The 14,776-nt window shown below is 39.5% G+C and overlaps 1 protein-coding gene across 1 annotated transcript in view; it reads left to right on the forward strand.

Annotated features, from left to right (window-relative positions):
- The first annotated feature begins 963 nt into the window (after positions 1–963).
- LOC135570304 (NLR family CARD domain-containing protein 3-like) overlaps positions 964–14,776 on the forward strand; it is a 28,422-nt gene continuing 14,609 nt past the window's right edge. Inside the window, exons 1-3 of the mRNA XM_065016430.1 lie at positions 964–1,188; positions 8,589–8,656; positions 13,084–13,356. Of these exons, the coding sequence (XP_064872502.1) occupies positions 13,100–13,356 (257 nt within the window). The 5' untranslated portion in view covers positions 964–1,188; positions 8,589–8,656; positions 13,084–13,099. The remainder of the gene's footprint in view (positions 1,189–8,588; positions 8,657–13,083; positions 13,357–14,776) is intronic.

Consider the following 14,776-nt stretch of genomic DNA (forward strand, 5'->3'; position numbering starts at 1 on the left):
TACACAAACAGCCACCTGAACTACTGTCCTACAAAGACAAACCGCATCTACACAATGAGCCACCTGAACTACTGTCCTACAAAGACAAACAGCCACCTTAACTACTGTCCTACAAAGACAAACAGCCACCTTAACTACTGTCCTACAAAGACAAACAGCATCTACACAAACAGCCACCTGAACTACTGTCCTACAGAGACAAACAGCATCTACACAAACAGCCATCTGAACTACTGCCCTACAAAGACAAACAGCATCTACACAAACAGCCACCTGAACTACTGTTCTACAAAGACAAACAGCCACCTGAACTACTGTCCTACAAAGACAAAGAGCATCTACACAAACAGCCACCTGAACTACTGTCCTACAAAGACAAACAGCATCTACACAAACAGCCACCTGAACTACTGTCCTACAAAGACAAACAGTTACCTGAACTACTGTCCTACAGAGACAAACAGCATCTACACAAATAGTGAATCTGAGAAAAATGGCTTTAAAGTTTGTTTTCTTATCCATGCATATCAAACATGACCACTGATCTGACCTATGAGCCCTAAGTACTGATACTGCACTCTGCCTTGGTCTGACCTTAAACAGCTGTCTGGGTAATGAAACAGCAAAGTGCAGCATCTAGAAATCTAAATGTGTTGATCCAGATTTATTGTTGTTTTTCTGTTTGATGGAAACAGTTTGAGTTCTAACTACATTCCAACTGTATTGAATGGTGTTATGTAGTTGTGTTGTCATCTTGTGAATGTTGTATTGTAGCAGGCCTAACCCTCAAAATTTTCTGGTGATGGAGACAAGACACAGAGACAGCAACAGAATAAGATATGATGGAGAGAGACACCAGACAAGACACAGAGACAGCAACAGAATATGATACGATAGAGAGAGACACCAGACAAGACACAGAGACAGCAACAGAATAGGATATGATAGAGAGAGACACCAGACAAGACACAGAGACAGCAACAGACGACACAGAGAAAGTGATGGAGAGAGACAGAAGAATAGAGTTCCAGACAGTTGTAGAATGTATGCCAAGACACATTGTAAGAGCTATAAAGAGAGAGGGAGAGAGAACAGGCAGAACCTGATATGTAAATGAGCAGAGCAAATGAAACTCACTGTTGACGACCTGATGATCATTCAGACTCTGTTTCTATTGAGAGATAAAAGGTAAGACGACGATTGTGTATTGATTGATTGGTTGATGATATTGTTGTGTGTATTCATATAGTTGATGATATTGTTATGTGTATTCATATAGTTGATGATATTGTTATGTGTATTCATATAGTTGATGATATTGTTATATTCATATAGTTGATGATATTGTTATGTGTATTCATATAGTTGATGATATTGTTATGTGTACTACTGTATCATAGGTCTATAGACTGGTCTTCTAATAAATATTGTGGAAAGACTAACAACAACTTACACTTCCTCAAAACAGGTTGTGTGTGTTCATTAGTTCCCACCGTAGCAAAATGTGAACAGTGTTGTACAGCGTTTGGCAACAGAAACCGTTTAGGTCACATTGTACAGCGTTTACAGTGAACTGTTTAGGTCACATTGTACAGCGTTTACAGTGAACCGTTTAGGTCACATTGTACAGTGAACTGTTTAGGTCACATTGTACAGCGTTTAGAGTAAACTGTTTAGGTCACATTGTACAGCGTTTACAGTGAACTGTTTAGGTCACATTGTACAGCGTTTACAGTGAACTGTTTAGGTCACATTGTACAGCGTTTACAGTGAACTGTTTAGGTCACATTGTACAGCGTTTACAGTGAACTGTTTAGGTCACATTGTACAGCGTTTACAGTGAACTGTTTAGGTCACATTGTACAGTGTTTACAGTGAACTGTTTAGGTCACATTGTACAGCGTTTACAGTGAACTGTTTAGGTCACATTGTACAGCGTTTACAGTGAACTGTTTAGGTCACATTGTACAGCGTTTACAGTGAACTGTTTAGGTCACATTGTACAGCGTTTACAGTGAACTGTTTAGGTCACATTGTACAGCGTTTACAGTGAACTGTTTAGGTCACATTGTACAGCGTTTAGAGTAAACTGTTTAGGTCACATTGTACAGCATTTACAGTGAACTGTTTAGGTCACATTGTACAGCGTTTACAGTGAACTGTTTAGGTCACATTGTACAGCGCTTACAGTGAACTGTTTAGGTCACATTGTACAGCGTTTACAGTGAACTGTTTAGGTCACGTTGTACAGCGCTTACAGTGAACTGTTTAGGTCACATTGTACAGCGTTTACAGTGAACTGTTTAGGTCACATTGTACAGCGTTTACAGTGAACTGTTTAGGTCACGTTGTACAGCGTTTACAGTGAACTGTTTAGGTCACATTGTACAGCGTTTACAGTGAACTGTTTAGGTCACATTGTACAGCGTTTACAGTGAACTGTTTAGGTCACATTGTACAGCGTTTACAGTGAACTGTTTAGGTCACGTTGTACAGCGTTTACAGTGAACTGTTTAGGTCACATCCGCGCTTCGGTCTGCAGGTTGTATAACTTTTTCATTACATTTCATTACATTTCATTATAGTACAACGGTCTGATTTGTCTAATCTTAGCAATTTCCTCTTAGCTAGCTACATAGTCGTCGTTGTATCAAAGATAATTGCGTAATTATCGTATTTCGTCGTCTCCTATCTGTCCAACACGTTCACCGTCTACCGTAGCACTGTAGTACTATCACACTCAACTGAACGTCTTGATTAGTGTAGTGTTAGCTAGCTACATAGCTAGCTACATAGTTGTCTTTGCTGTCTTCGTTTCCAAGATAATTGTGTAGCTTAGAGTGTGGAGTCTTAGAGTGATAATTGCGTTATTATTGTATTTCGTCGCCCTCCTATCTGCCTAGCAGCTAGCATACGTTCACCGGCTACCGTAGCACTGTAGTAACTATCACACTCAACCGAACGACTTGATTAGTGTAGTATTAGATAGCTACATAGTTGTCTTTGCTGTCTTCGTATCCAAGATAATTGTGTAGTTTAGAGTGTGTAGTCTTAGAGTGATTATCTTAATTCACCGAGGTTAGCTAGCCAGCTATTTTGTCGTCCTTAACGTAGGAGACACTCCTAGCTAGCCAACAGCCAGCCAACGTCTACTGAATAGAACTTTCGCATTCCGGTCGCATTCGCGTCGCTCCACAGGTAGTATCACTTTTTCACTTCATTTCATTACAGTCCCAACGGTGTGATTTGTTTGATCGTAGCTAGCTACATAGCTAGCTACATAGCCGTCTTTGTTTCAAAGATAATTGTGTAGTCTAGAGCGATTTTCTAGGTTAGTTAGCCAGCTATTGTCGTTCTCCTACGCAACGTAACGTAACCAACATTGCTAGCTAGCCAGCTAGCTCCCGATAAGCAGCATTGGTAGAAACTTCACACTCAACGGTACGACTTGATTAGGGTAGTGTCAACAACGCAGCTAGCCTACCCCAGCAGTACTCTATCATTTTAATCATTTTAGTCAATTAGATTCTTGCTACGTAAGCTTAACTTTCTGAACATTCGAGACGTGTAGTCCACTTGTCATTCCAATCTCCTCTGCATTAGCGTAGCCTCTTCTCTAGCCTGTCAACTATGTGTCTGTCTATCCCTGTTCTCTCCTCTCTGCACAGACCATACAAACGCTCCACACCGCATGGCCGCAGCCACCCTAATCTGGTGGTCCCAGCGCGCACGACCCACGTGGAGTTCCAGGTCTCCGGTAGCCTCTGGAACTGCCGATCTGCGGCCAACAAGGCAGAGTTCATCTCAGCCTATGTCTCCCTCCAGTCCCTCGACTTCTTGGCTCTGACGGAAACATGGATCACCACAGACAACACCGCTACTCCTACTGCTCTCTCTTCGTCCGCCCACGTGCTCTCGCACACCCCGAGAGCTTCTGGTCAGCGGGGTGGTGGCACCGGGATCCTCATCTCTCCCAAGTGGTCATTCTCTCTTTCTCCCCTTACCCATCTGTCTATCGCCTCCTTTGAATTCCATGCTGTCACAGTTACCAGCCCTTTCAAGCTTAACATCCTTATCATTTATCGCCCTCCAGGTTCCCTCGGAGAGTTCATCAATGAGCTTGATGCCTTGATTAGCTCCTTTCCTGAGGACGGCTCACCTCTCACAGTTCTGGGCGACTTTAACCTCCCCACGTCTACCTTTGACTCATTCCTCTCTGCCTCCTTCTTTCCACTCCTCTCCTCTTTTGACCTCACCCTCTCACCTTCCCCCCTACTCACAAGGCAGGCAATACGCTCGACCTCATCTTTACTAGATGCTGTTCCTCCACTAACCTCATTGCAACTCCCCTCCAAGTCTCCGACCACTACCTTGTATCCTTTTCCCTCTCGCTCTCATCCAACACTTCCCACACTGCCCCTACTCGGATGGTATCGCGCCGTCCCAACCTTCGCTCTCTCTCCCCGCTACTCTCTCCTCTTCCATCCTATCATCTCTTCCCTCTGCTCAAACCTTCTCCAACCTATCTCCTGATTCTGCCTCCTCAACCCTCCTCTCCTCCCTTTCTGCATCCTTTGACTCTCTATGTCCCCTATCCTCCAGGCCGGCTCGGTCCTCCCCTCCCGCTCCGTGGCTCGACGACTCATTGCGAGCTCACAGAACAGGGCTCCGGGCAGCCGAGCGGAAATGGAGGAAAACTCGCCTCCCTGCAGACCTGGCATCCTTTCACTCCCTCCTCTCTACATTTTCCTCCTCTGTCTCTGCTGCTAAAGCCACTTTCTACCACTCTAAATTCCAAGCATCTGCCTCTAACCCTAGGAAGCTCTTTGCCACCTTCTCCTCCCTCTTGAATCCTCCTCCCCCTCCCCCTCCTCCCTCTCTGCAGATGACTTCGTCAACCATTTTGAAAAGAAGGTCGACGACATCCGATCCTCGTTTGCTAAGTCAAACGACACCGCTGGTTCTGCTCACACTGCCCTACCCTGTGCTCTGACCTCTTTCTCCCCTCTCTCTCCAGATGACATCTCACGTCTTGTGACGGCCGGCCGCCCAACAACCTGCCCGCTTGACCCTATCCCCTCCTCTCTTCTCCAGACCATCTCCGGTGACCTTCTCCCTTACCTCACCTCGCTCATCAACTCATCCCTGACCGCTGGCTACGTCCCTCCCGTCTTCAAGAGAGCGAGAGTTGCACCCCTTCTGAAAAAACCTACACTCGATCCCTCCGATGTCAACAACTACAGACCAGTATCCCTTCTTTCTTTTCTCTCCAAAACTCTTGAACGTGCCGTCCTTGGCCAGCTCTCCCGCTATCTCTCTCAGAATGACCTTCTTGATCCAAATCAGTCAGGTTTCAAGACTAGTCATTCAACTGAGACTGCTCTTCTCTGTATCACGGAGGCGCTCCGCACTGCTAAAGCTAACTCTCTCTCCTCTGCTCTCATCCTTCTAGACCTATCGGCTGCCTTCGATACTGTGAACCATCAGATCCTCCTCTCCACCCTCTCCGAGTTGGGCATCTCCGGCGCGGCCCACGCTTGATTGCGTCCTACCTGACAGGTCGCTCCTACCAGGTGGCGTGGCGAGAATCCGTCTCCTCACCACGTGCTCTCACCACTGGTGTCCCCAGGGCTCTGTTCTAGGCCCTCTCCTATTCTCGCTATACACCAAGTCACTTGGCTCTGTCATAACCTCACATGGTCTCTCCTATCATTGCTATGCAGACGACACACAATTAATCTTCTCCTTTCCCCTTCTGACGACCAGGTGGCGAATCGCATCTCTGCATGTCTGGCAGACATATCAGTGTGGATGACGGATCATCACCTCAAGCTGAACCTCGGCAAGACGGAGCTGCTCTTCCTCCCGGGAAGGACTGCCCGTTCCATGATCTCGCCATCACGGTTGACAACTCCATTGTGTCCTCGTCCCAGAGCGCTAAGAACCTTGGCGTGATCCTGGACAACACCCTGTCGTTCTCAAATAACATCAAGGCGGTGGCCCGTTCCTGTAGGTTCATGCTCTACAACATCCGCAGAGTACGACCCTGCCTCACACAGGAAGCGGCGCAGGTCCTAATCCAGGCACTTGTCATCTCCCGTCTGGATTACTGCAACTCGCTGTTGGCTGGGCTCCCTGCCTGTGCCATTAAACCCCTACAACTCATCCAGAACGCCGCAGCCCGTCTGGTGTTCAACCTTCCCAAGTTCTCTCACGTCACCCCGCTCCTCCGCTCTCTCCACTGGCTTCCAGTTGAAGCTCGCATCCGCTACAAGACCATGGTGCTTGCCTACGGAGCTGTGAGGGGAACGGCACCTCACTACCTCCAGGCTCTGATCAGGCCCTACACCCAAACAAGGGCACTGCGTTCATCCACCTCTGGCCTGCTCGCCTCCCTACCACTGAGGAAGTACAGTTCCCGCTCAGCCCAGTCAAAACTGTTCGCTGCTCTGGCCCCCAATGGTGGAACAAACTCCCTCACGACGCCAGGACAGCGGAGTCAATCACCACCTTCCGGAGACACCTGAAACCCCACCTCTTTAAGGAATACCTAGGATAGGATAAAGTAATCCTTCTCCCCCTCCCCCCTTAAAAGACCTAGATGCACTATTGTAAAGTGGCTGTTCCACTGGATGTCATAAGGTGAAAGCACCAATTTGTAAGTCGCTCTGGATAAGAGCGTCTGCTAAATGACTTAAATGTAAATGTAAATGTACAGCGTTTACAGTGAACTGTTTAGGTCACATTGTACAGCGTTTACAGTGAACTGTTTAGGTCACATTGTACAGCGTTTACAGTGAACTGTTTAGGTCACATTGTACAGCGTTTACAGTGAACTGTTTAGGTCACATTGTACAGCGTTTACAGTGAACTGTTTAGGTCACGTTGTACAGCGTTTACAGTGAACTGTTTAGGTCACATTGTACAGCGTTTACAGTGAACTGTTTAGGTCATAATCAGCTGCCTTTTAATTGGGAACCATACCAAAAACACCAACATAGAAATAGGAAAACTAGAACACCCCCCTAGTCATGCCTTGATCTACAACACCATAGAGAACCAAGGGCTGTCTGTGGTCAGGGCGATACAGCAACATTTTAAAACTGTTGGCTGTGGAGTAAACTAATGAATACAACCCAGGTTGTAGCCTACGACTCGGCATGTTGATACCTGCCTGATGCTGAAACCTGATTGTAGCCTGAGGGGGTAAACTAGGATACTAGCTAGATATACTGGTTTTCTAAAAATAGCCAGGTTCAGTTAGCTTCACATTCCAGCTCAGGCCTCATCCATCAGAATATACAGAACAGAACAGAAAATATCTCAATGTCTTGACATGTTCTGGTTGTGAATTCAGGCTACAAGGTGAGAATCCTGCCAGGGATTGTTATAAAGTGTGTAGAGACATTAAATGTCTGGTGTAATGTTAGTATAGTGAAGTATAACACTCCTAACAGTAGAGACATTAAATATATGGTGTAATGTTAGTATAGTGAAGTATAACACTCCTAACAGTAGATACATTAAATGTCTGGTGTAATGTTAGTATAGTGAAGTAAAACACTCCTAACAGTAGACAAATTAAATGTCTGGTGTAATGTTAGTGTTAACAGTAGACAAATTAAATGTCTGGTGTAATGTTAGTATAGTGAAGTAAAACACTCCTAACAGTAGACAAATTAAATGTCTGGTGTAATGTTAGTATAGTGAAGTAAAACACTCCTAACAGTAGATAAATTAAATATATGGTGTAATGTTAGTATAGTGAAGTGAAACACTCCTAACAGTAGATACATTAAATGTCTGGTGTAATGTTAGTATAGTGAATGACAGTAAAACACTCCTAACAGTCTACTTCTACTGAGACAGGTTGGTGTCAGTTTAATCATACAACATGGAGCTGACTGGACGTGGTCAAGTCAAATTCAATATATCAACATTCAATATTTTATAGTTCTACATTTAACATTTCATGTGATAATGTAATTATATCATAGGTCCTCTATAGTGTAGTGACCCTCTACATTTCATATGATAATGTAATTGTATCATATTTCCTCTACATTTCATATGATAATGTAATTGTATCATAGTTCCTCTATAGTGTAGTGACCCTCTACATTTCATATGATAATGTAATTGTACCATAGTTCCTCTATAGTGTAGTGATGGTGCTGAATTAGGTAGTCTGAGCATAGAGGTAAAGGCTATAACCACGGGGAAGAAACTGTTCAGATTGGGGTCTATAACATCCAATCACAGAGGTTTACAGCAGCTGACAGTTGCAACTTCATTGCTAATAACTCAAACTTCCTTTTTCAGATAAAGACCTCATCTCTGTACAGATGTAGGCTCTGAATTTGATCACCCTGTTGCAGGAAAACTAAAACTTGTAGTGTATTTGATGTTTTAAAAGGCTTCTGAAGTTTGTCATTTCCACTTTCCACTTTAAAATGTTAATTATAATCCACATAATTGTTCTGCTGTAGTAAACTGTCTCAAATTAAGATCCTACATCTGTAGCAAAACACCTGTCTTTCATGTGTTCTCCTTTGACGATTTGACATCTTTTATTTACTATTGTTTAGGCTGGTTGAATGAGTTGTCTATGAAAGCTACTTCATCTGTAAGAAAACAGACGGCTGCACCAGTGACTGTAAGTTATGTGATTTCCTCATGTGAAATTAAAAGTATGTTTGTAGCCTACGCAGTTATAAAATGGCTGTTGAAACTGTGGCACATATTTCTCAGTACATTAGAAGTCAGATAAATGTGTTGAGACGTAGGAAAGATGGGCAAACTCTCATTGGTCTTGGCTTTCTACACACTATTATAAGGTTAGTCGATGTCAGACATTCAATAGTCAGAGTAGGTTGGAGTTATGATCACTTATCATGCTGACAAACCTGATGGTCTCTGTGAACTGATCTGAACAGGTTTAGACTGGTCATCTATGATATGTAGGTTATATACAGTATATTCTCTGTCCTGCTACTGGTAGGACTATAACATTATGTGAACTGACCTGAACAGGTTTAGACTGGTCATCTATGATATGTAGGTTATATACAGTACATTCTCTGTCCTGCTACTGGTTGGACTATAACATTATGTGAACTGACCTGAACAGGTTTAGGCTGGTCATCTATGATATGTAGGCTATAGCCGTGTTATAGACCTTGATCTGCATATCACTAACAAACTGCTATTATACATTATAACCTAGTCTATTTTACATAATATAACATCTACATATCACTAACAAACCACTACAATACATTATAACCTAGTCTACTTTACATAATATAACATCTACATATCACTAACAAACCACTACTATACATTATAACCTAGTCTACTTTACATAATATAACATCTACACATCACTAATAACCCACTACTATACATTATAACCTAGTCTACTTTACATAATATAACATCTACATATCACTAACAACCCACTACTATACATTATAACCTAGTCTACTTTACATAATATAACATCTACATATCACTAACAACCCACTATTATACATTATAACCTAGTCTACTTTACATAATATAACATCTACATATCACTAACAACCCACTACTATACATTATAACCTAGTCTACTTTACATAATATAACATCTACATATCACTAACAACCCACTATTATACATTATAACCTAGCCTACTTTACATAATATAACATCTACATATCACTAACAACCCACTACTATACATTATAACCTAGTCTACTTTACATAATATAACATATCACTAACAAACCACTACTATACATTATAACCTAGTCTACTTTACATAATATAACATCTACATATCACTAACAACCCACTACTATACATTATAACCTAGTCTACTTTACATAATATAACATATCACTAACAATCCACTACTAGCCTACTTTACATATGAAACCTTTCTGAATGGATCAATGATTTCCCCCTCAAATCAATCATGTCCGTTTTAGCCCTTCTGTCTACATTCTCAGATACATTTAGAAAATATCAGATTGAAAGACAATAAAAAGCCACTTTTAATGAATAAAAATAAGTGTGAGACATGGCCTTGTGTTGCTGTACTGTCTAGAACTACCTTAACAAACAGTGACTTATTATTATTATTATTATTATTGTTGCTGTACTGTCTATAACTACCTTAACAAACAGTGACTTATTATTATTATTATTATTATTGTTGCTGTACTGTCTATAACTACCTTAACAAACAGTGACTTATTATTATTATTATTATTATTATTGTTGTTGTACTGTCTATAACTACCTTAACAAACAGTGACTTATTATTATTATTATTATTATTATTATTATTGTTGCTGTCCTGTCTATAACTACCTTAACAAAAGTGACAGTGATTATTATTATTATTATTATTATTATTATTATTGTTGCTGTACTGTCTATAACTACCTTAACAAACAGTGACTTATTATTATTATTATTATTATTATTATTGTTGCTGTCCTGTCTATAACTACCTTAACAAACAGTGACTTATTATTATTATTATTATTATTATTATTATTATTATTATTATTATTATTGTTGTTGTACTGTCTAGAACTACCTTAACAAACTGTGACTTATTATTATTATTATTATTATTATTATTATTATTATTGTTGTTGTACTGTCTATAACTACCTTAACAAACAGTGACTTATTATTATTATTATTATTATTATTATTATTATTATTATTATTATTGTTGCTGTACTGTCTATAACTACCTTAACAAACAGTGACTTATTATTATTATTATTATTGTTGATGTACTGTCTATAACTACCTTAACAAACAGTGACTTATTATTATTATTATTATTGTTGCTTACTGTTATTATAACAAACAGTGACTTATTATTATTATTATTATTATTATTGTTGTTGTACTGTCTATAACTAACAAACAGTGACTTATTATTAATTATTGTTGAAAGAACTACCTTAACAAACAGTGACTTATTATTATTATTATTATTATTATTATTATTATTATTATTATTATTATTATTATTGTTGTTGTACTGTCTATAACTACCTTAACAAACAGTGACTTATTATTATTATTATTATTATTATTATTATTATTATTATTATTATTATTACTGTCTATAACTACCTTAACAAACAGTGACTTATTATTATTATTATTATTATTATTATTGTTGCTGTACTGTCTATAACTACCTTAATTAACAAACAGTGACTTATTATTATTATCCTTAACAGACATTATTATTATTGTTGACAGTTACCATGGAGATGAGATGTCACAACTACATGTCCATGTGATGCATTAAATAACCTGACTGTTTTAATATGTCTGTTATTAAATGTTTTATTAGAGATAAATAATAAATGATAACAATTGACATTCAAGAATTATTGTGTTAACCACAACCAACATGTTGGATCTCTGTTTAGTTGTCACTGTGTTAATAACCACAACCAACATGTTGGATCTCTGTTTAGTTGTCACTGTGTTAACCACAACCAACATGTTGGATCTCTGTTTAGTTGTCACTGTGTTGACCACAACCAACATGTTGGATCTCTGTTTAGTTGTCACTGTGTTAACCACAACCAACATGTTGGATCTATGTTTAGTTGTCACTGTGTTAACCACAACCAACATGTTGGATCTCTGTTTAGTTGTCACTGTGTTAACCACAACCAACATGTTGGATCTCTGTTTAGTTGTCACTGTGTTAATAACCACAACCAACATGATGGATCTCTGTTTAGTTGTCACTGTGTTAACCACAACCAACATGTTGGATCTCTGTTTAGTTGTCACTGTGTTAACCACAACCAACATGTTGGATCTATGTTTAGTTGTCACTGTGTTAACCACAACCAACATGTTGGATCTCTGTTTAGTTGTCACTGTGTTAACCACAACCAACATGTTGGATCTCTGTTTAGTTGTCATTGTGTTAACCACAACCAACATGTTGGATCTCTGTTTAGTTGTCACTGTGTTAACCACAACCAACATGTTGGATCTCTGTTTAGTTGTCTCTGTGTTAACCACAACCAACATGTTGGATATCTGGTTAGTTGTCACTGTGTTAACCACAACCAACATGTTGGATCTCTGTTTAGTTGTCACTGTGTTAACCACAACCAACATGCTGGATCTCTGTTTAGTTGACACTGTGTTAACCACAACCAACATGTTGGATCTCTGGTTAGTTGTCACTGTGTTAACCACAACCAACATGTTGGATCTCTGTTTAGTTGTCACTGTGTTAATAACCACAACCAACATGTTGGATCTCTGTTTAGTTGTTACTGTGTTAACCACAACCAACATGTTGGATCTCTGTTTAGTTGTCACTGTGTTAACCACAACCAACATGTTGGATCTCTGTTTAGTTGTCTCTGTGTTAACCACAACCAACATGTTGGATCTCTGTTTAGTTGTCACTGTGTTAACCACAACCAACATGCTGGATCTCTGTTTAGTTGTCACTGTGTTAACCACAACCAACATGTTGGATCTCTGTTTAGTTGTCACTGTGTTAATAACCACAACCAACATGTTGGATCTCTGTTTAGTTGTCTCTGTGTTAACCACAACCAACATGTTGGATCTCTGTTTAGTTGTCACTGTGTTAACCACAACCAACATGTTGGATCTCTGTTTAGTTGTCACTGTGTTAACCACAACCAACATGTTGGATCTCTGTTTAGTTGTCTCTGTGTTAACCACAACCAACATGTTGGATCTCTGTTTAGTTGTCTCTGTGTTAACCACAACCAACATGTGGGATCTCTGTTTAGTTGTCACTGTGTTAACCACAACCAACATGTTGGATCTCTGTTTAGTTGTCTCTGTGTTAACCACAACCAACATGTTGGATCTCTGTTTAGTTGTCACTGTGTTAACCACAACCAACATGCTGGATCTCTGTTTAGTTGTCTCTGTGTTAACCACAACCAACATGTTGGATCTCTGTTTAGTTGTCTCTGTGTTAACCACAACCAACATGCTGGATCTCTGTTTAGTTGTCACTGTGTTAACCACAACCAACATGCTGGATCTCTGTTTAGGGGTCAGTGCTCTAAAATGAGTCTCTCTGGGGAGAGAGAGGAGGGGGGTCCTGCCTCTAAAATGAGCCTCTCTGGAGAGAGAGAAGAGGGACCTGCCTCTAAAATTAGTCTCTCGGGAGAGAGAGAAGATGGACCTGCCTCTAAAATTAGTCTCTCTGGGGAGAGAGAGGATGGGGTCCCTGCCTCTAAAATTAGTCTCTCTGGGGAGAGAGAGGAGGGGGTCCCTGCCTCTAAAAGGCGTCTCTCTGGGGAACATCACACCAAAGCTAACAGGTGAGATAACACTTTTTAAAATAATTTATATGAGTTTATTTCCAAAATGTTCACAGTTGTTTTTTAATCAGAAATGGTTGCTTATGGTTAACTTAAATATTACTTTTCTCAGATGACCAGTTAATAGATTTTAGATGGGTGTATCTTTATTAAATTATTATTATTATCAGTTAATAGATTTTAGATGGGTATATCTTTATTAAATTATTATTATTATCAGTTAATAGATTTTAGATGGGTATATCTTTATTAAATTATTATTACTATTATTATCAGTTAATAGATTTTAGATGGGTATATCTTTATTAAATTACTATTACTATTATTATCAGTTAATAGATTTTAGATGGGTATATCTTTATTAAATTATTATTATTATCAGTTAATAGATTATAGATGGGTATATCTTTATTAAATTACTATTATTATCAGTTAATAGATTTTAGATGGGTATATCTTTATTAAATTATTATTACTATTATTACAGTCCTCTTTTTCAAGATGTGGCCGAATATAAAACAGACAGAATACATTTTTAAAAGAAGATTATACATTTTCTGACATTTTGTTTCTAAATGGCTGCTGGGTAATATGATATGCATTGAAATCTTCGTTGGTAGACATCGGATTGAGTGAAAGATGCGCAGTTTCACTGAGTTAGAAAACAAATGGACAGGTATAGCTCATTGATTTGTAGATCTGACGCAGTTGCTACTTCAGATTATGAGCCTAGCAGGTAACTTATTTGTTATTTTCTTACTTAATATCTCATATTGGTACAAAACAGCCTCGGAATAGAGAAGACAAAAGTGCGTTTTCCAGCCCGCCAATAAATTACATCATGAAACCCTCGCGGTTAGAAAATTTATCTCAACATGCCCCTCACTTTCGAGAGAAGGAAGGATGCTCGCTGCTGCTGACGACACAATGTTTTTAGTGGGGCTGAGTTGGCTACTTTAGTGAGAAGGCAGAGTGGGTCTATGCTGGTTGATGAATTTGACAATGACAAGGAAAATAAGTTTTTCTCAGCAAGAAGTGACTGAATTAATGTTCAGGATTATTAATAATCATTATAGTAATGAAGTACAACAATAATTCAAAACATGACCATAAAAACAGGTAATAATAAACATGAATCATCATTATATTACTTCACAGTAATCTGTTAAATGCTTTTTCAGTCCTTCCTCTTGTGTTAGCAGTGTGGAAAAGGGACAGAAAGAAGCACACAGGAGTTTTCCTGTGAGGGGGAGTGGTGGTGTATCCAGGGAGAAAACTAAACTAATCTTCTGAAATGTCATTTGTAGTCTTATGCTGCCATCTATTGGAATTATGTAGTAACTAAAGTAGTACTGAATAATGTGTAATTCCTTACTAAAGTAGTAATTACTCAGAATTGCAAAATATAACATTTTCTAGT

Source organism: Oncorhynchus nerka, unplaced genomic scaffold (assembly GCF_034236695.1).
Source record: "Oncorhynchus nerka isolate Pitt River unplaced genomic scaffold, Oner_Uvic_2.0 unplaced_scaffold_991, whole genome shotgun sequence".
Classification (NCBI taxonomy): Eukaryota; Metazoa; Chordata; class Actinopteri; order Salmoniformes; family Salmonidae; genus Oncorhynchus; species Oncorhynchus nerka.